The 20,363-nt window shown below is 36.6% G+C and overlaps 1 protein-coding gene across 29 annotated transcripts in view; it reads left to right on the top strand.

Annotated features, from left to right (window-relative positions):
* Positions 1-20,363, top strand: part of PPFIA2 (PTPRF interacting protein alpha 2) — a 458,316-nt gene that overhangs the window by 406,242 nt on the left and 31,711 nt on the right. For 15 of the 29 annotated variants that reach the window (XM_033117052.1, XM_033117051.1, XM_033117061.1 and 12 more), the window contains 3 exons: positions 3,087-3,095; positions 13,649-13,730; positions 17,539-17,739. In XM_033117052.1, coding sequence (XP_032972943.1) covers positions 3,087-3,095; positions 13,649-13,730; positions 17,539-17,739 — 292 coding nt within the window. The remainder of the gene's footprint in view (positions 1-3,086; positions 3,096-13,648; positions 13,731-17,538; positions 17,740-20,363) is intronic. The other 14 variants (XM_033117076.1, XM_033117067.1, XM_033117064.1 and 11 more) reach the window with 1 other exon arrangement.

Genomic DNA, 20,363 nt, shown 5'->3' with positions numbered 1-20,363 from the left:
ACTTTGGACCAGATTCATTTGAAATTCAACACTGCCCAGTAATCCCAGTATTTTCCTCTTCGCCAATCTTATTTCTACCCCCTGCAACTTTTGTTAGAGACTTTCCTACTGTCCTTAACTCTGCATCTTCGGCAGATGAGCTCACATTCCACCTTAGAGGGAGAGAATAAAGAAAACAACTGAGTACTCTGAATTATTCATTGCCAAATACCACCTCTTGCCTCCATTCTTCTTAGTACAGAAAACGAGGCTACTCTTTACTTAAAACCATTCCCTCCCATTTTCTCAGTTACGTTGTGCTGATTTCCCACTTGTTCTTATATCTTCAGATTCTGTTCTATTCTGTGTTATGGCCACCACCATTTAAACATTCTCAAGTTTTAGCTATTGAAAGAAATTCTTTCTTCATTCCACTCTCCCATTCTAGTTACTACCCATTCACTCCTCAAACTGGTGTTAATAATTGATTTAGAAATATTTCTGACTTATTAACTTTAACCTTCAAAAGCAAGAAGAGGCAATTATATTCCATATATAAAGCTCATTCGGTGGATTATTTCATGTGAAGTTTTACATCCAGAGTCAACTCGTTTATAAACAGATAAAGGCCCATTCATTTAGAAGGAGATCAAGAAGGTTAAAGTGAGATAATTGAAAAGTTTAATGCCCCTGTTTTGGAATATAAGACATATATTAGATGGCAATATTTTATTGTGTCTAGATATATGCTGATGTTCCCAAGGAAAACATTATGCCAATAATTGGATTTGATCTTATTCACTAGATGGTAACGTAAAACATATTATTTTCTATGTCAATTAAAATTTGTTGTTTGCCTATTACTTACAGTGGTCTTTACATGAAGAACATTTGTTCTTGACAGAATCTCTCTTGCTATTATAACCTTGACAATCTGGAGTGAAGAGGAAAAGAATAATGAAGTTATATGCAACTGTAAATAAGTGCTTGTAGAAAAGACGGTATTAGTTTTTATAGTAAGAAAAATTGAGTGCTTTATTGAGACCAAAAAAAATCTGCAAATATATATCACTTCTGATATGAGTTTATATTACCACGAAATCAGAGTTGCTTATGACTCTAGCTGTTTGTCTTTTGCAGAACATAGTTTTTAAGAAAGTCATGAGCTGAGATACTTCATATTCTAAAGTGAGACAGATGCTCAATATGCCTCTTAAATTAATTGGCTGTGGAAGAGAAGTTCATAAAAACTATGAGAAATCAGATAACATACAAATTGGTAACAAATATGTTAGAACTTGAAGTAATCTTTTTTGAGTGATACCTTTATATTTGTTTCCTGTTTGTTTTCATCATTTCCCATACATTTTATATTTAAGACATTTTATTGGTGCAGGTTTCCTATTTTCAAAAATGGCAAATGAAGATGTGAAGAATATTAATATTCCACTTTGTGCAGATTTAACAAGGGTGACTTACTGGAAAGCAATTCCTAGATAGCTGGTAGGCTGAGGAAAATTACTCTGTCCATGGTAGTAACTGGCCCCAAGTATTTTGGGCAGTGTTTCTGGACAACTGAGAAACTGCCTTGATTTCAGAGCTCATCAAAGAGTTCACAAGTATGTTGACGGGAAAACCATTTTAACCACCTAGAAGCTATCGCTTTTTGGTCTTAATTTTCTTTCTGTTGCATGTATGCTGTAAAAAATATGTCTTAAATTTCTTAGGACAATGTGATGTCAGTGTGTATGGACAATTATGTTTTCGTTTATTTGAAAATGTAAAGGGGTCAGCACAGGTGTTTCAGTGGTAAGGTCAAAGAATATTCATTTCTCCATAATGAATGCCCATTTAATAAAATAATATATGGTTTCTCTGAATGAATGCATTTAGAGGAGGCATGTGCAGGGTGTTCCATTGCCACGTCAAACTTTTCTTTATAATGATTATGCAATAAAAAAGGAAACTGTCCAACTTGCCTCATTTCTGAGACAGGAATTTCTGCTTCATATTTTGTTACGTTGAATATATTTTATGAGTTGTAGTAAAAGTTTTATTTTTCTAATATTTAGTCTATTATGCTTGTCTAGAAAATTTAAAATAATGTTCCCATGGCTTTTTCTTGAATTATTTAAATTCCATGTTTTCCCAATGCCTCTACTATATCCAGGGCACACGTGGGCTCCTTCAAATATTACATTTAAATCAATGTTGTTTCGTGATGATTTCTGAAGATACTGGTGAACTAATCTAGTTCATTTTTTCCCTCAAAGCAACATTTATAAATATCTTTTCAAATAATTGTTTTATTGAAAGGCTCAATTGGCACAAACTCAACATTTATTTTGTCAGCTCAAATAAAGGAAGTAGTGTGACGAGGGGAGAAGTGTGATAGAATTCCCTTACATTTTCTCACATTCTAATTATTGGCACATATTTACAAAAATAAAAATAACAATTATTATTATAGCACGTTAGAATAATAAAATTATGGACCTGGAATCCATAAAGTTCTTCTTGCCCCAAATTAAACTGAGGAAATTCAAGATCAGACACTGCTAGTCATTTTGACCAAACCATGTATGAGAATTACAATCCAGATGTTCTGATGCTCAAACCAATGCTTTCTTCAAGTGGCTGCCTCTCCACAAGTCTGCTGTACATTTTCTTGAGGCCTAACAGTAGGCTTTTGTAAAGCTGTATGAGAATCTGAGCACCATTTTGTAAGTTATTTGCTTCTCTTTGTAAAATAACACAGGAGTGGCCTAGGGTAAAGAATGTTCTTTAACAAGGTGCCTGGTTTCCTCCCGAGGTATACTAGAGGCTGAGAAAAATGGGGTCATGCATGTTTCAGAGTGGCTCATTTTTTAAGATACAAACTTACTGGTCAATTATTAGAACTACCTTCAGCCTGATTATTCTTTTGGATTCAGTGAGTATGTGCGTCATGGTGGGGAAAATAAACACCATATCTTTCTCATATCTGAGCTTTTGCACATCTGAAATGATGCTCTTGTTTTATTCCATGGCTTTCTTTGGATTGAAATGTATCCATTAACATTTGTGTGCTTTTCTTTTCCATCCATCCTTCTCCATCTCATGAAAAGCACATCTGGGTAAGTTGAATCATAATGGCTGCTGAACATGTTTATTTTCAGCACCATCCTCTTTTTCTTTTATCTTTCGTATTTCTCTTTTCGGTTGTAACACAAGCTGCACTGCCTCTGACCTAAAACGAAAATTGTGAAGTGTATTTATTTCCATAAAAGGAATCATTGGTTCAGAGAAATGTTCACATTTAAATGAATTATGTTGGCTTTCAGGCACTTCTATGTTTTCGGTTCTGTTAGACTCATGTCAACACCCATTTCAGACATCATTTCCCCTAGTTCTCAAGTGATTCTCTGGGAGCTGGTGTGGCACTCAGTGAGTCTGAAGTAACAGTTGCCGGTGCCACTTGGGGATTTTTGACTGTGTTACATGCGTGAACACACTGCAACTGCCTGTGTGTTCCCTAGTGCTCTGTGGTTCTGCACAGGCATTATATTCAAAAGACAGTTTTTGTCATTTACTAGAACTGCACTTCAGTAAAGAGGGTTCAGTGCTGGGTCTTCCCCAGTAGAACTTTTACACTCAGATTCCAAAGTAATCCTTGGTTTTGGCGGAACCATTTGGCTTTGTATGTTTGTTCTATGCACTGGTAATTCTTAAAGCTTTAAAAAAGCTATACTATTCAGACTACAGTTTCAAATTTCACATCTTGCTCTTTGAACTGAAATTAGAATTTGTTATTTATTTCTGAAACAAATTAGGCTTCCAACTAAAACAAATGATGCATGATATTTATAAAGTATTTACATTGGTGTACACTTTTGCATTGGTAATATGGTGAGCTATTTTAAAACTTTAGATGGGGAGACATATTCCTTTTAAATTTAAAGCAAAAAAAAAAAATTGGGGGAGGGGGAATAAAATGGCTCCAATAAGATACAATTATCCAGGAAGATATGGAGCATGTCACTAATTGGCTATACGGATGTTTTATGTATCAATACAAGGTCATGTGCTTTATAATATTCCTTAGTTCATTAACATGGTTTGTATTTGTTATATTTTCTCCTACTCTAATTTGGTGTTATAGTTACTACTACTAATTATCTAACAATGCACTATTTACTTCAGTTTGGATGATTCATGATATTAAGGAAAGCTCTAATAAGTGGTCTTAAAAATGCAAAGCAAGCTTTGGTTAGAGTACTGTTCAACTAAGCTGGCTCAATGCAGGTTTTAAAATCTTAATTTTTAAAAAATAATAAATATTCTGACACTGGAATTTTAAAACATTGTCTTCATGTCATCTTGAAATATTGGTCTTCCATTTTCTAATGATTTTTAAATTTCATGAGGAAAATAATCCCAAGAAATAAAACTTCATTTCTGTAGCCCTTTTGAATGAAAAATATTGAAAAATAATGAATGTATGCATGATACATTGTCGTTTGTGGATTTTAAGGAGCTGATATAATTGCCTTAATTCTGAAATGCAATTTCTTGTTGTCTTGTACATGTTCCTGGAACTGAAACATTTTAGGACCTCAAAAGCATTTCCTTGCTACCATTGCTAAAAGGACGCTTAGGAGGTTAAACTGTCAGGAGACGACAGCATAAACATCGTGAAGATGTGGGTAGAATTGAGGGGGAAAGAACATCAAATTAGGAATCAGAAGAGTTTAAGCCCCAACATTCCCACTTGTTTGCTGCATATCCTTGAGTGACTGACTTATAGTCTCTGTACTTACTAATATTCCTATCAAATTCCTAAAATTCACAAGAGTATGAGAAAATATGAATAACCTCAGAAGCATGGAAACTGTAAACTTCAAATCTGAAAGAAAGATGGCCCAAAATTAGATGAAGTACTAAAGCAATCTAGTCTAAATGGTATGCAAATAACCTGAAAATTTACCAGTATTCCTCTAGTAAGTCTCCAATTTACCATCAGGAAGTGACTGGGAAAACAGACCACTGTCTTGCAAAAGTGAAATTGTTTAATGGAAAGTAACACATGCTCCTCTAGTTCTCAATAACAACATGAGTAATTTATTGTTCTAACACATTTGTGCGTGTGTATGTGTGTGTGTGTGTGTGTATGTTTATACATTTTTAATGGTTCTGAAAGTGATTAAATTCAAAATAAAGTGAGTAAAGAAATGATGTAACCCAAGTCAAATTCAGAAATAAATTCAATTTATTTTCTGAAACTGTGCCCTCCATTTCAGAGCAGCTTGAAGAAAAAAAGGTTTCAGTATGAATGAACTCTGGGTTTAATGTAATCAGATCTTTTCAGTTCTAAACAATCTTCCCATGTGTTCTTAGAGTCTAAATAAATACTACTTAAATGTGTAATGGACTTTCATATGCACTGCATGTGAAAATGTGCTATTACAGGACTCACAAAACATACTCTTACACTTGCACACACACAAAATCCCAGTGTGCTGTGCTTTCACACTCAAGCCAACTGTGTTAATGTTGGATTTGAAAGTCTTCATTTTATGGAGCTAAATATGTATGTTTAGGTAATCAATGTTCTGAAGCAGCTGACTGAGATATATAATTCAGTTTAGAATAATTATGTTAATTAAGATACACATTTTCAGCTTGCAGATATTAAAAAAAAAATTTAAGTGGTACCATACTTTGTTGACATTTGCTGACCAGAATTTCAAACATTTCTCAAATATGTATCTTTTATTTTCACAGAATTTATCAACAGGTGTGGGTTTCTGAATGATAAAATGATAGCCCATTTTCGGGTTGAAATTTGAGGAGATCATATCCTGTTTACCTTCCTGATTGTTGAATTTTAATGGAACAAGAGACAGTTTACAATTAATAAGGCGTGGGATCTATGTAAATTTACTGTTAGTATCATGTTAGGCAGATTTATTCTGTGTGCTACACTGTTAAGAAGTAGATTCAAATGTCAAGTAATTTGACTTTTATTCTTGTTTTTTTGTTTTGTTTTGTTTTGTTTTTTATTGAGCCATATATTTATTCCTTCTGGTTCTATCAATAACTAAGCACTTATTTATAAGCCCTAAAGATAAGTTTTTTTCAACCAGAGAATTACTTTGTATTACCATTACAGAAAATCAATTGAACTGAAACAAATGACAACAAATGCAGCTTTTCCATCCTGATTTTACACATGAGGCCACCCTCCTTCCTCTGCCCAAAACACAGAACCTGTTGTTAGGGAGGAGCAACAAAAGAAAAGTCAGGGCTCCTTTGTTCTCTTACAGTGTTGAGGACTGAAATGTGTGATAGTGAAAGGGTAAACACTAGATGTATATATATATTAAATGCCAGGAGGTCAAATAAATGTAGGCCATTTCTAAATATAAATGAATAAGAGCAGAAATAAAGGTGGGAGAATATCATTTCGTTCAATACTAACAATGAGGTGGGTGTTACTATCCTTTTTCAGTTATGAAAAGTTTAGAGAGGCTAATTAGCTAACGGATAGTGTGGGGTTAAGAGAGCTGACTCTGTGGCCAGGTCGTCGGGGCTCGAATTCTGGCTCTGCCACTCGCTGACTCTGATCCAGTGGCCTTCATTCTCCAGTGTCCTCATCTGGAAATGTGTATCAGTATATATCTTACTGCATTGTGGTACAGATTAAGTGAATTATACATAACAAGTACGAAGGATAGTGCTTCACACGTAGTAAGTGACAAGTGTATTTTAGTTATTACTACTTGGGATCCAAACCCTAATTTGTCTGCATATGGAACTTTGCTCTTTCAAACTGTGATGTTATATCTCAGAAGAATATGAAGTGGTTCAGATGAATAAGAGAGCACATTAGATCAATATTATAGTGCTCACTGTATTAAATTGCAATACAATTTGATTACATTTAAGTAAAATTTTAAATGAGAGTAAATTACATTTAAGTAAAATTTTACACTTTATAATAAGTGTTAATAACTGGCATATATACAAGTTATCATATTTGTGTAGAAGAGAAAATTAATTCTGCCTGGGAGAGGTCTTGACATCTTAACAGGAAGGGTAAGGCATGCATGAGCTGTGGCTGATGGGTAAGTATGAATCTGCAATGGCAATGGTGCAAAGAAGGGTGTTCCGGGCAGGAGAAAAAGACACATACAAAGGTATGAGGTATTTAGGTAATGACAAGTACTTCAGTACTGATTGAGCCGAAGCTGGAGAGACTGCCAGGGGACAGGTCACAAAAGGTCATTTTAGCCACACTAAGATAGTTGACCTTTATTTTCAGGACAAGGGGAGGTTTTTAAACAGGCAAGTCTTACAGAAATAATTGTGTATAGGTAAGTCTCACTGGAAGTTGGAAAAAGAATGGCAGGTAGGGGAATCCCAAAGCTAAGACAGACTCTGGGAGTCCATTGCCATGGACAAATAGGGGTTTGAACAGAAGCTGTAGTAGTAATCAATTTTCAAAATATTTAATGTTAGCGAGGGCACTTGTATCTCTTTCTGCAGCTAACCTGGCTAATTACTAAGCAAAATTCGTACTCCTTTTTAAGATTCAATAAGTAGTTGGATAGCAACCAAAATGGAGAATACTTAAAAATTGTCCTATGATCAAGGATCCAGTACTGAGAGTTTTGTGGATTACAATATAGCAGTCTTTCAAAAGATACTCTTGGCTAGATCATGCAAAGAAAAGTGCACTGTCAATGAAAGAGCAGACTCTCATTTCCAGGACTGTAGAGTCCTGGGTGGGACATGCGGCCCGTGAATAAAGCTCTAATCCAGTCTCTATGATGATGCTTTACTATATGCTTTACTATACATTTTCAGATTTTCAAGGATAAAAGAGTCAGTATGGCCTGAGATGATCACAAAATAAAAGAGAGGGCCATGATTTAGGCAAACAGTAAGATTTTGATAGTCAAAGAAGAAGGGAAAGAACTTACCAGCTCTGGAAAATAGTACTTGCAAAGATGGAATTAGTCATATGCAAATTATTTACCGAAATAAGGTTTTGTTTGTTTGTTTGTTTGTTTGTTTTTTAATTCTGGCTAAAAGTAAGGGAAAATGAGATAAAGAAAGGTAAATGCAGACTAAATTAGTCTTTGTAATCCAGTTTGTAATCCAGGATTACCCTTTGGACATTTGAGGAACCATTGGAGATTTTCAAAAGATAGTGTCCTGGTGACAAATAGTTCACGTACACTGGTTATTTCCTTTGTGCAAGTCACTGTTGTAATCACATTATATATGTGTTCTTATTTAACTCTCATGCCAACCCTCTGAGGTCAGCACTGTTATCATTTACAGATGAGGAAACTGAGGCAAAACAAGGTAAAGACTTGTCTGTGGATGCACAGCTGTGATGAGAGAGCACTGGGAAAACACCCCAAGCCATCTAATTTTAGAGACCACTGTATTGCTTGCTCTGCTATGATGGCAGATTTTTTTTTTTCATAGCAGGGTATTGGAAGGGCAAGAAGCCGAGAGACAGAGAGAAAAATTAAAAGGCTGAGGAAAAAGTATGGTGGCAGTAAAAATAAAAAATAAAGGAAGAAGAAATAAAAAGTATGAAGGGGAAATGGACAGGCATTAAGTGGAAGGTGTCTGAAAGAAACGGCCACCCCCAGTGACAGAAGACATGGTATTGTGTGGTATTTAGATAGTCAGATCACAAATTGGCAGTCCCAAAATAGCACCCTAGGCTAAATAGTCTGAAAATAAAGTCTCTTCTCACTGAGAACGATGAACCATCCACATTGGGAAGAATGTGGGAGAGACTTAACTGCCCCCATGGTCTATGACTTTTTTGAGTAACAGATAAAGCTTCATCTCTGAGTTTAACATTTTATTTAATTTGTTGATTTACAAGTTGTTCCCGCCTACTCTAAGGGCATGAGAACTGGGAGTTTGTATGCCTGGAACTAACTGAGTTGGTTAGACAGCCAGGCATCTGATTTTTATAGACCGATTATGGGCCAGATTTTGCCTTCAGCAAACAAAGAATAAAATCAATCAAATATCTGACTCAAAAAAATGTAAAGGTATTCTAGGGTAGATTGCTTAGTACTATGGAGCCCGTAAAAGGAAATAGTAAATATTGCCTCGGTAGTTAGGGAAGGATGGCTTCAGAGAGGAATTATTTTTGTTGTATCCTGAAAAATCAAGATAAAGTGAGTGGGAAGACTAGATGGGGAGGCATGAGGACATGATTTAGTGTGGCAGAAACATGGCTTACAAATACAAGCATGTTCCACCAATTAAGTCAAAGCTGTCATAATTGAAGGGCGACATAAAACCTAAACCAAAGGAGCCAGTCACTTCCATTTGGATTGAGAGTCATTTAAACAAAATCATAATTGCTCAAATTAGTCTGGATTAAGAGTTAGACACTACAAGCCAGGCAAATGTTCTTGCCTTATTTACATTTTTTAGATACTGTTGATTCTTTATCTAGAAATCCTCAGGCCTGGTTATTACTAGAGTGCCCACACTTTGTTCCTGTCCTCGGATCAGGCATAGCAAGCATGGGCTTCCCTCTGCTCATTGATGAATGGACTTGCAAATTTTACTCACACATGTGTTGGACCTTCTTAACGTGTCACATTCCTGTTGCAATAACTCGCTGAGACCTACATCAAGAGAGTTTGAGGCCTTTGGAGGATCCAACAGCATTCTTCATTGCAGACCAGACAGTAGTTCTTGACAATACTCAATGACTCAGCAGTTCTGATTCCAAATGGCCTTTCCCTTACAATTACTGCTTTTCTTTTTTGAGTTTTCACACAGGCGACGACAACTCTATGCCTTACACATCCTCTAAAAGGAAGTGGTACTGATGGCCTCTAAAATCTAGTCCAAAACTTAAAAAAACTTATATATGCCCATAACGGTAGTGATGCATAAGTGATCATTTGGGAAAGTATGATGGAATAGTAGATTGGAGAAAAAAATAATAATACATAAATAAAAAGAAAACAAAAATGTTTCTTCAGACCTGGATAGAAATACCGTTCTTTTCAGACTCAAATTTGTACCGGGGAAAGTGATCACAGCATCTCTCTTGAAGAGCTGTCACTTGACCTTTAAACAAGTTGACTCTGGGGTACAGAGAGAATGCATACCTTTCCACACATGGACTAGCCAAACAGAGGACACTAGTATATCCAAAATGCCTGTTTGAGCCAAATCAATTGTGCGTTTTTAGTATTTCCGAAACAGTGCAGGTCTCTATTTCTCTGACGGTAACTCTCAAATGTCTGAGGACAGCAGGCATTCTCCCATACAATGAATGCCACCCTTAGCCTTCATGATTTGTTAGGAAATCATCATGTATTAAACTCAGTGATTTCCAACTATTATAGCATCGTCCGCGTTGCTTTATTTTGGTCACATTGCTTCTCTCTCAAGCCATTATGCCCAGAACCATGTCTCTTATAAATTCTGTATGGTTCAGATTTTTTTTTGTATAAGAAAGAAGAATTAAATGTAATATTGCTTCGAGAATGTCAATGCATTTCTCTGCACCACTGATACTACCCTTGGGTTAAGGGAAAAGAGGTGTGATGCTGACATCATAAAGCACACAGTCCTGATGTAAAACCCAGCCACCCCCTCCTATCTTCCCGTCTATCCAGTTGCAAGTGTGTCAGCTCAGAGGTCTCTACTTGGGCTTTAGCCCTGCCAGCTGGGAATCAAAGAGCAGAATCCACTGAACTTGGGCTCCTTTATCTCATTATCTTTGCATACTCTTACTAAAGTTATGAAAGTGGGTGTTTAAACACACACACACACACACACACACACACACACACACTTTTTCAAGGGCCAATGATTTTCCAAACAACTGAATGATTGAGTTTCTCTTCAGAAAGGGAATAGAGGTATTTGAGCACATTAGATGGGCTCTTAGCCAGATTCCCCTCAGGGATCCCAAACCAGGTCAGACTCTTGGAATTACCTGGAATGGGTACTGTTCTGACAAACTGACTAAAAAAAAAAAAAAAAAAAAAAAAAAAAAAAAAGGACTAAAAAAATACATTATGGGATTTAACTTGCTGAAATAAGAAGTACCTGAATATAAACAATGGCTGACATGTTCAACATTCACAACTATTTACTGCGTACAGCTTCTGTGCCTAACCTTGTTCTAGATCCTTTAAATTCACCTCTAAACAAAATATATGAAACTTTGGTCCTTCTTGAACTTATTTTCTATTGGGAGATGACAGATTGAGGAATAAATGACACTCATTTTAGAAGTGTCATGAAAACAAAGTAAGGAATGGGGATAAGGAGTGTCTGGTGGGAGGTTATGGGAGGGAGTGTAAGAGACATTCAAAGAGAAGGTGATATTTGAGTAAAGATTAAAAGTATGTGAGGGAGTAAGCTTTGTGGAGGTGGAGGGGACAAGAATTTCAGACAGAGGGAACAGCAGGTGCAAAGGTCCTGAGGCAGAAAAAGGCCTGGGCTGATTTCCAGGTAACAGTAAGGAAACCAGTGTTGCTGAGCAAGATGGCAGTTGAGTTGGAGAGATGAAGAGTGTAGGGTGGATGCCAACAGCTGCTTTTTGGCTTTTATTCTCAGTGACACAGAGATTAATTGATGAAACATAGAACAGAGAAGTTATATCATCTGACTTAAGGTTTAACAGAATCACTCTAGCTTATGTGGTGTATTTTGGGAAAGTTCTAGTCAGAACTTTCACAACTAAAATGTTCTCAGTAAAATGGCTTTTGTACAGCTCATATAATTCACTTGTGAACATGTGATGTGCTTCCTAGATGTTGAGGGCATATTTACTTGCTTTTTAACTAAATGTACAAAACAACTTGTCTCTTCCGCTTCAGTGCTGCTCACCTATCTGTCACATAACTGAAAGTACCCCTTTCCCTGATGAATATATCACAACTCTTACTAATGATCCCCAGCTCTGTGGGGGTCTACTGTAAATTTTCTTGCACATATTCCACACTCAGCCCTGCCTCTGCCCCTCCACTTGTACTGCTTATCCTGCTTGGGATGCCATCCCCATGTCCTTAGTACCTGCCCTTCAGAGCCAGCTCAGTTGCCACAAAGATTTTGCCAATTATTTCCATTGGGATTAGCCCATTTTCCAAAATCCTCACACTCTGAATGTGCATCATTGATTATTAGGATCTATTTATATATAGTACTATGTTTTCAGACAGTTTCATATGTTTACTTTTTCTTTACAACCAGGGGTCTCCTGGAAAACTGTGTCCGTGTCTCTATTTCCACAGGTCTCAGTTCACACAGGTGTTAATCACCGATGGTCCCTTTAACCCATTTCTATCAATGTATCTGTCACAGTGAGTCTAGGCTATTCGAATGAATCTGCTTTTCGGGAAGGAATGTCACGGGGAAGCCTAAGGGACTGAGTGGTGGTAGGACAACCCTTCTAGTTTTCATTTGGATTCAGGGCACCAGTGTCGCTGTTCCCTTTCCTGGGTGCTGAACAACTTACTTGCAGAACTTACGCATGCTTTCTTTGCCATCCCATTCAATGAAACAGCAGTTCATTTATGTGTCTCTTCAACCACTATACGTTCAATTTTTGGTCTTTCTCCTTATTTTTCACACTGCATTTTTGTTGGTAGCATCCTCTGCAAACACAAAAATCTCCCATGTTGAAAGGCATCATTGATTATGTATTTTAACATATTATAGTCCGCCATGATAAGCAGTTAATTAATTGATAATAGAAAATAATTAAATGCTTCATTTTGGAGTTCATATATGATATTGATGGATTCCGAAAATGAAGCATAAATGACACACATTCAAAATGAAGCAAATATGTACATGTTTTATCATTTGTGTGTAAGATCAAAGCATACTAAGAACAGAGAATACATTTTCCAGTATAGTCCTGGCCAGGGATATATCAATTTGAGTTTCAAGAAAACAAACTTGCTATTTCAATAATGGCAATCTCAAACTGGTGTTGTAAATGGATGTCAATGCTAAAGGCTCAGTAGTAGGGACAGTGATTAAAGATGCATTTGTCAAGGCTCTTTACAACTGTTTGTTGTCAGAAACAGCTATTTGTTATCATTGAAGTATTTCGCTTTCATTACAAACAGAAGTGATTATAAATGAAAATAAGTATGCTATTGAATTTCACACTTTACATTGCTTTGTTGTCGTGGAAGTCAATTTACCTTGGAGTTCTCTTCAAATGAAAAGTAATTTTGTAGTCTAGACAAAGAACTGACTCATTGGGTCGCCACCTGGACCCAGAGAGCATGCTATAATTAAGTGCATCATTTGGGGCTAAAATGATCAAATTTATCTTTTGCCTCTCTATACAGGCATTTTCTCTACCATTGAAATAATAAGGAGAAGCAAGAAAGGCAGATGGAAGAAGCTGCATTTACATCCTATAATATATGATTGAATATGTGGGCCATTTTCTTATTTAAGGGATAAGATATTTGCTGATAATATAATTCAGCTTCTTAGTTGAGTGGTTTGCATGTATTACTCAAAGGAAAAGGGAATTCTGTTATTTTATATTATCTCATAAAAAAGTTTATAAAGGATTTCTTTTTAAATAATGCAATTAAAAATAATCACAGCCATCTTTTTTCCATATTGCCTGACTAATAATCTTTGCTATGTACTTCAGGCATGAACTTTTAGAAGAAGCTCGAAGAAAGGGATTACCTTTTGCCCAGTGGGATGGGCCCACTGTAGTAGCCTGGCTAGAGGTAAGTGAATTCAACCAGAAGGCTCTTAAATCAATCACTAATAATGTGATATTTTTTTCAGAGAGACAGATGAAGGCAGGTTCCTGAAGTCAGTTTTCCAAAAGCCTAGAATAGCTCAGAAAGGGCATATTTCCTTTATCTAGGGACCCATGGACATCATGATTTTACTCTTTTGCTTTCTTGTGATTGTGGCAGGATGCGCCCAGTGAGATAAAAGGAAGTGTCTCTAAATCCTACCCTGTTCATGTCTAGAGTAAGAGAAGAAACGATTTTTGAGCCACACTTTTGTTGTTGCAAGAAAACGTTTGTCCCAGGCCATCAGTCCAGAGTCCTTTCTCACCAGCAGGTTACAGAGAGAGCAATCTCCATATTTAATTTAGCACTTCTGTGTAATCCAACATGTTACTGCCCCCTAACTACATAGAGAACCATTCCTTTATTTGTAGTATAATTCCAGAACCTAATTATCTAGAGCCTAGGAGCCGCTAGGGTTAGACACTTGGAAATTGTTTTGGAATAAAAGCAGAAGACTTATCCCTTGTTCCCATCTGTGTCTAAACTGAATGGTATAATGAAACAAGGACTATATTCAGCATTTCCTGCACGACACAGGGGTCTGGAAAAATTAAGTAATACCTTAACAGGGTGGGTGGCAGCAGGAGCCGACTGGGACAGTGAAGGAAGTACATATTTGACCACAGAGGGACCCTTCATGCTACTTATCAGTAGTGATCAGTGCCCCTCCCATTCCGTTCTCTAAAGTGGGCTTCTGCAGGCTACTAGTAGGATATGCCAAAGTCAGGGCAAAGAAGAATATAGGCTTTTCCTCCCTGGCAGAGGCGATTAGAACTCATTGTTTTCAATGGCTTGGAATTATACCATCCACCTTCATTAGCATGTCATATCCAGAGCTGACAAATTACCAATGAGGAAAAATTAAAACCCATTTTAGTTTAAAAAATGGTCCTATATAGATCGATGTGAAAACATGCTTTGCTATTTTTCTTGGACTGCGTGAAAGAGGCATGTGTCTTTATTTTATTCTCTCATATCAGTCAGGGAATTTTTAGCATTTTAGTAATCAGAGCTGCTTCTTCCAAACATGTCTTTAAAGTTACTATATTTTAAAAATCAACCATAAGACAAAATGCTTAAGGAAGCATACCTCAAAATCGATAACAGTTCTTTGTTCAGTCCCACTCCAATAAAATGAGCCACAGTCTGATAGAGTTAGCTGCTATTTTGGCAAGTGGTGAACAATCCTTTTGATTTAAAAAAAAAAAAAGAATAAAATAAAAATAAAAAAGATTTACTGATATTAAAGGGCTACGATATGACAGGCAGTTAAGTCTGTGCTAATTGAACCTATCCTGAGCACACAAAAAGTTCTCATAATGTGTTTCCTAATGTGACTCAAATTAGAAAATGGAATAAACAAAATGAATGAGTTGGGTAATCCAGTGAATGAGAACTCTTAATTCTCACCTCCGTTAGCACCTTCTGTGTGCACAGCCTGCTAAGAACCATGCAGAGAAGTAAGTCTGATGTTTCTCACGTCATTAGTCCATATCAAAAACTTAAAAGTCTAATCAGGGATGACATTGGTTACAATGTATTGGCAAGCATTTGGGTAAATCCAAAATTTTCACAATGTGTGTGTGCGCGCGCGTGCATGTGTGTGTGTGTGTGTGTGTGTGTGAAAATCCAAATATCTTGTTTGAAGAGAGGAGGTAGAATATGATTAGGATCCAGCAAAGGTATATTTAGATGTTTAGTTATTTTGAACAACTTGACTTTATAAACTAAGAAGTTAAGTCCCATCTTCGGTCATCTCTAATTGTAAGGTAAGGTCCATTCCTTGTGCCTAACCTGCTGGGAGAGTGTATAAACGATTCAGTCATGCACTGTACTTAGATCCTCTGTCTCCTTTCTTTTATATCAGTCACAGTGAGGCCACACTGACTCAGAAATTTGGCTTTTTGTTTATTTGTTTGTTTCCCCTACAGAGATAAGTGGCATTCCAGTATGGTAATTTTTTTTTTTAAGTAAAAGGATATCTGTATTTGTTATCTATTACCATGTAACCAATTATCTCCAAACTTAGCATTTACTTTCCTCATGGTTTCTATGGGTTAGAAATCTGGATGTGACTTAGCTATGACCTCTGTTCAACTCTTTCACAAGGCTGCAATTAAGGCCTAAGCGAGGGCATGAGTCATCTCAAGGCTTGACTTGGGGAGAATAGTGTATCATGTTTTCATTAGTTGTGATTCAAGTTCTTGCTAGCTATTGGCTGGAAACATCTGTTCTTTGCCATGTGGGCATCTCCACTGGGCTACTCACATGGCAGTTGGTTTCTCGCAGGGTGAGGACTCCAGGAGGAAAGGGTGGGGCGAGGATTAGCAGGAATGATGCCACAGTCTTTTTGTGACCTAACCTGGAAAGTGACATCCCATCACTTTCATCATAGCCTGTTCCTTAGAAATAAGTCACTCGGTCCAGTCCACACTGAAAGAGAGAGGATTACACAAGAGCAGCAATATCAGGAGGAGGAGATCATCGGGACCCGTCTTAGAAGGTGCCTAATACAATGCTTTAGAATAATAAAGCTGAATCCCTTCATTTTACAAATGGGAAAAATAAGGCTGAGGTTTAGAGGGTTATATGACTCACCAATGACAGGGAAGGACTCGCAGTCCAGGCCTTCTGGTTCTTGGTCTAGCGCTTTTGGCATTATATTTTGCTGATGTCTAGTTTTTCTCCATTCTCTTCCTCTCTCACTTTTCTCACTCTAATGCTCTCTCTCCTTTTGCTCAATTGGTTCATATCAACAAATACAATAGCACCCCCCCAAAAAAAAATATCAGTATTTTGGACATTGAAAAACCAAGGTTTAAACTGTTCACTTTCATGTGCCCCACTTCTGACTCATAGCTAAGGAAGAAGTATGGCTTCTCACCTATAGCTCATGATGAGTAGAAAGTGGGGAGAATATTCCTCTGTTAAGTCGATGTAATTCAGATGCCAGCACATGCATGTGGGTTGGTATCCACCCGGTGCTATGCCATATCCTGTGCTCTCCTCATTGCACTACTGATTCAGTTGCCTCTCAAGGGTATTGCAGTTGGGAAGTCGGAACCCCCCATTTCGAATGCATTATTCATGTTACTCTTTAATTAACGTTTTCTAGATGTTTATATCTTTAGTGTCTTTCATTAGCATATTTCATTCTCCAAAAATGTGTTCATATAGAACATCTAACGAAGTTCATACAACTGTCACATGGTGTAATAGGTTGGTATGTGAGTAACGTGGCACAGCTACACTGCAAGCTTTGACCAAAATCATGGCTGGAGGTAGCAGAACTGTCTCCTGTGACAGAATTTCTCTGCACTCAGAATTCCAAAGGAGAATTATAAATTGAAGACATTCGTTTAAAAAAAAAAAATACATTGACCAAATGCAGCTTGTAGCTGTTCTTGTCCTAATCCCAAAGGGGGATTTAGTGTTGTACAACTATTATTTTTATCCCTAATAATAAAAAATAGATGTTAAAGTGTGGACCCCAGGGACTTGATTTCAAATTTTTATTTCCATCATTTCCTAGCTAGTATTTTTTAATAAATTACTTAATGTCTCTGTGCATCTGTCTCCTCTAGGGAAAATAATAATAGCCTCTATCTCATAGGATGGTGACAATAAAAGGGTTCTTACATGCAGGTTACTTAGAATAATGCCTAGTACGTAAGAGACACTAAACTTTAATTATTACTATATGAATGTACGTATTTTTTTCTCTGTCCAACAGCTCTGGTTAGGAATGCCTGCTTGGTACGTGGCAGCCTGCCGAGCTAACGTAAAAAGTGGTGCCATAATGTCTGCTTTATCAGACACTGAGATCCAGAGAGAAATTGGGATCAGCAACCCTCTGCACCGCTTAAAACTCCGACTGGCGATCCAGGAGATGGTGTCCCTCACAAGTCCTTCCGCTCCTCCGACATCCCGAACAGTGAGTCTGTGTGTGTTCCTTCCCTCTCCCAGTGATGGGCAAATAGCATCTCGGAGTCCACACAGAGAAATAGTGGCAGCATGCATGTCCATGCCACCATGAATTATTCTGAAGAGATTTAGCCTGCTCTTCCTTAACCTCACTGCTACTATTAATACGTTTTCAACTGAGGTGTTGTGATTCCTGTCAGACTTGAAGGCTGCAACTCAGATAAACTTTTGAGATAGTCTCTAAAGTTTAGGTTTTTCTCCCAAGCAACAAGACCCCAAGTTAACTCTTTTTCAGGGTGTTCCTTTTTTTAATATCATTCACCATCTCAGGAGATGAGCTGTTGGCATTTGTGCTTTCTGAAGATGCAATATTTATACCACTTTGGAAGCAGTTTTCATAATTATGAAATTACAAAGATATTTGATGTTTTATAAATACCAAGTGGAATACCTTCCTTCAACATCTGTTTGCTTCTCATTTATACATCCCTATTCTTCTCATAATTTTGTCCTAATCTTAATATTAGGAAAGAACAAAATGTCTAAAAATGCATACCAGGTGACAAATTCAAATATTAAAAAAAACTCCCAAATAATATTCATTCTTTCTGTGTCCATTCCTGCATTATATCTTTCGATGATAAAGGATATGACTTCTGATGTAAACAGGATTTCTCTGGTCCCATGTCTTATGCAGAATAATAAAATATGGAAGAGGGGGTAAATTTGAGTACTGGATAAAAGATAGAAAAGTGGTATTACTTTATTGCAGTTTTCAGGTGCAAAACTAGTTATACTTGAGTATAACTATTTGTATGTGATCTTAAAACAGTTTTAGATAATTTGCTTCATTTTTACTGTATCTACCCTTACGTTCCTTCCCAGTATACTAGATTCTAATGCCAGAAATACAATGTCAAATTTAAAAACATTTTTCTTTCATAATTCCATTTTAACTTCTTCCTAAATAGCACACAGGAAAATATATACAACTTAACAAATTCTTATTTATAATATTATTTTTCAATGTATATAAATTCTGTATACTATAGCTGAAGTATTACTCAAGCTGAAAAATAAGTCATAATATGCTTAAAATAAAAACTGAGCAGGCCATTAAAACAGTTATTGTAAACCAAATTGACATTTGATAAAGAGTTTCCCAACTAATTTCTGAGACAGAAGCATCTGGTTGGTATAGACACTCTACTCCCAAGAGCAAACACACACCGAATTGTTACAAAGTCCTTGCCTTGTAAAGTTAAGAGCATTAGAAGTCCCAACTTCGAGATGCAAAAATAGAATGTACTTTATCATTTCTATTTAGCATCCTAATTCATCTCTGAATGAAAAATAGAATGATTAAGTACTATTTCTCTAAGAATGTCTAAGCAAACTAAGGAATTTAAATCACAGACTCTTAAAGGTAAGAGAATATTCAGTTGTTTAAAGAATAGTCAACTACAAAAAGGGCTTGTGAGTCTCTCTTCATGATCTAGTGTCAGTTCACCTCAAAGGCTTTATTTCCTCAGGTCAGAATCCCAACGTCACAGAGCTGCTTTCAGTTTCCTAAACGTCTGTGTTTTGAGTTGATTACCAACTTTTGCAATTGCTCTTCCTTCTGCCTGGAACAGAACATTCTTCACATTCCAGGATCACCATCCTTCCCTACCTCATCCTTCATTTAAAGATCCTTGAATGTCGTTCCTCTAAAAAGCTTTCACTGAGCTCTGAAGTCTGGGTCTGCTTCCGTGCCTGAGTTACCTCTCTGCATACTTATTAAAACCATTTTACAATTTTCTCTCCTTGATTTATCCCGCACGAGGCCCAAGCAAGAGCATTACCAGATTTCCCCTACCCCTCAGGCCTTTACTCAGTGCCTGGACAATTGTACACAGTCAGTAAATAGTCATCTAACAAAGGATGTTTGTCCAAGCCACCCTTCCCACCATTGCAGAGGATGTGAAATATGTATGACCCCTGACTTCAGAGACGGCGACTAGAGTACGGAAAGTGAGACGTGCTCACCAGTAGGTTTAGTAGGAGATAATATATTTTAATGTGTAAATGTGAGACAGATGCAAAGTGCCGTGGAATTCCATAAGAGGAGAACTCACTTCTGGTTGAATAGGCTTGAAAGAGGAACTAACATTTGAAAGACTGGTAATTTATTATTTAACTATTATTTTCTTTTCACTATTAGTTTGTTGATAGAGAACTTTCCAGTCTATTTTCTTTATATTTTTATAAAGATGAGTTATTTTATATATTATTTTTGTACTTTTCTTTTAAAACTTAGTAATATAGCATAAACATTTTCCTCATTTTATTAAATATGCATGTCTAATATTTTTAATTGCTCCATACTTCTTTCATGAAAATACCATAATTTGTTTAACCAAATCTCTAACATTTTGCTTAATTAACAATTTTTATTGTATTTACAATACCATAATGGATGTGCATGTAGTTATACTCATATTGTCGCATAAACCGTGGTCATTTTCATAATGATATTTGTGTATAGGGCATTTATATTCTTATTACTTTTGAACCTTAATTGCCAAACTGTATTGTGAAGCCTTTCTTCCTCCCTTTTGTCAACAGTGATTATCACATTGCTTAAATTTACAT

The sequence above is a fragment of the Rhinolophus ferrumequinum genome, chromosome 10 (genome assembly GCF_004115265.2).
Source record: "Rhinolophus ferrumequinum isolate MPI-CBG mRhiFer1 chromosome 10, mRhiFer1_v1.p, whole genome shotgun sequence".
Lineage (NCBI taxonomy): Eukaryota > Metazoa > Chordata > Mammalia > Chiroptera > Rhinolophidae > Rhinolophus > Rhinolophus ferrumequinum.
This window is presented reverse-complemented; position numbering and strand designations above follow the sequence as displayed.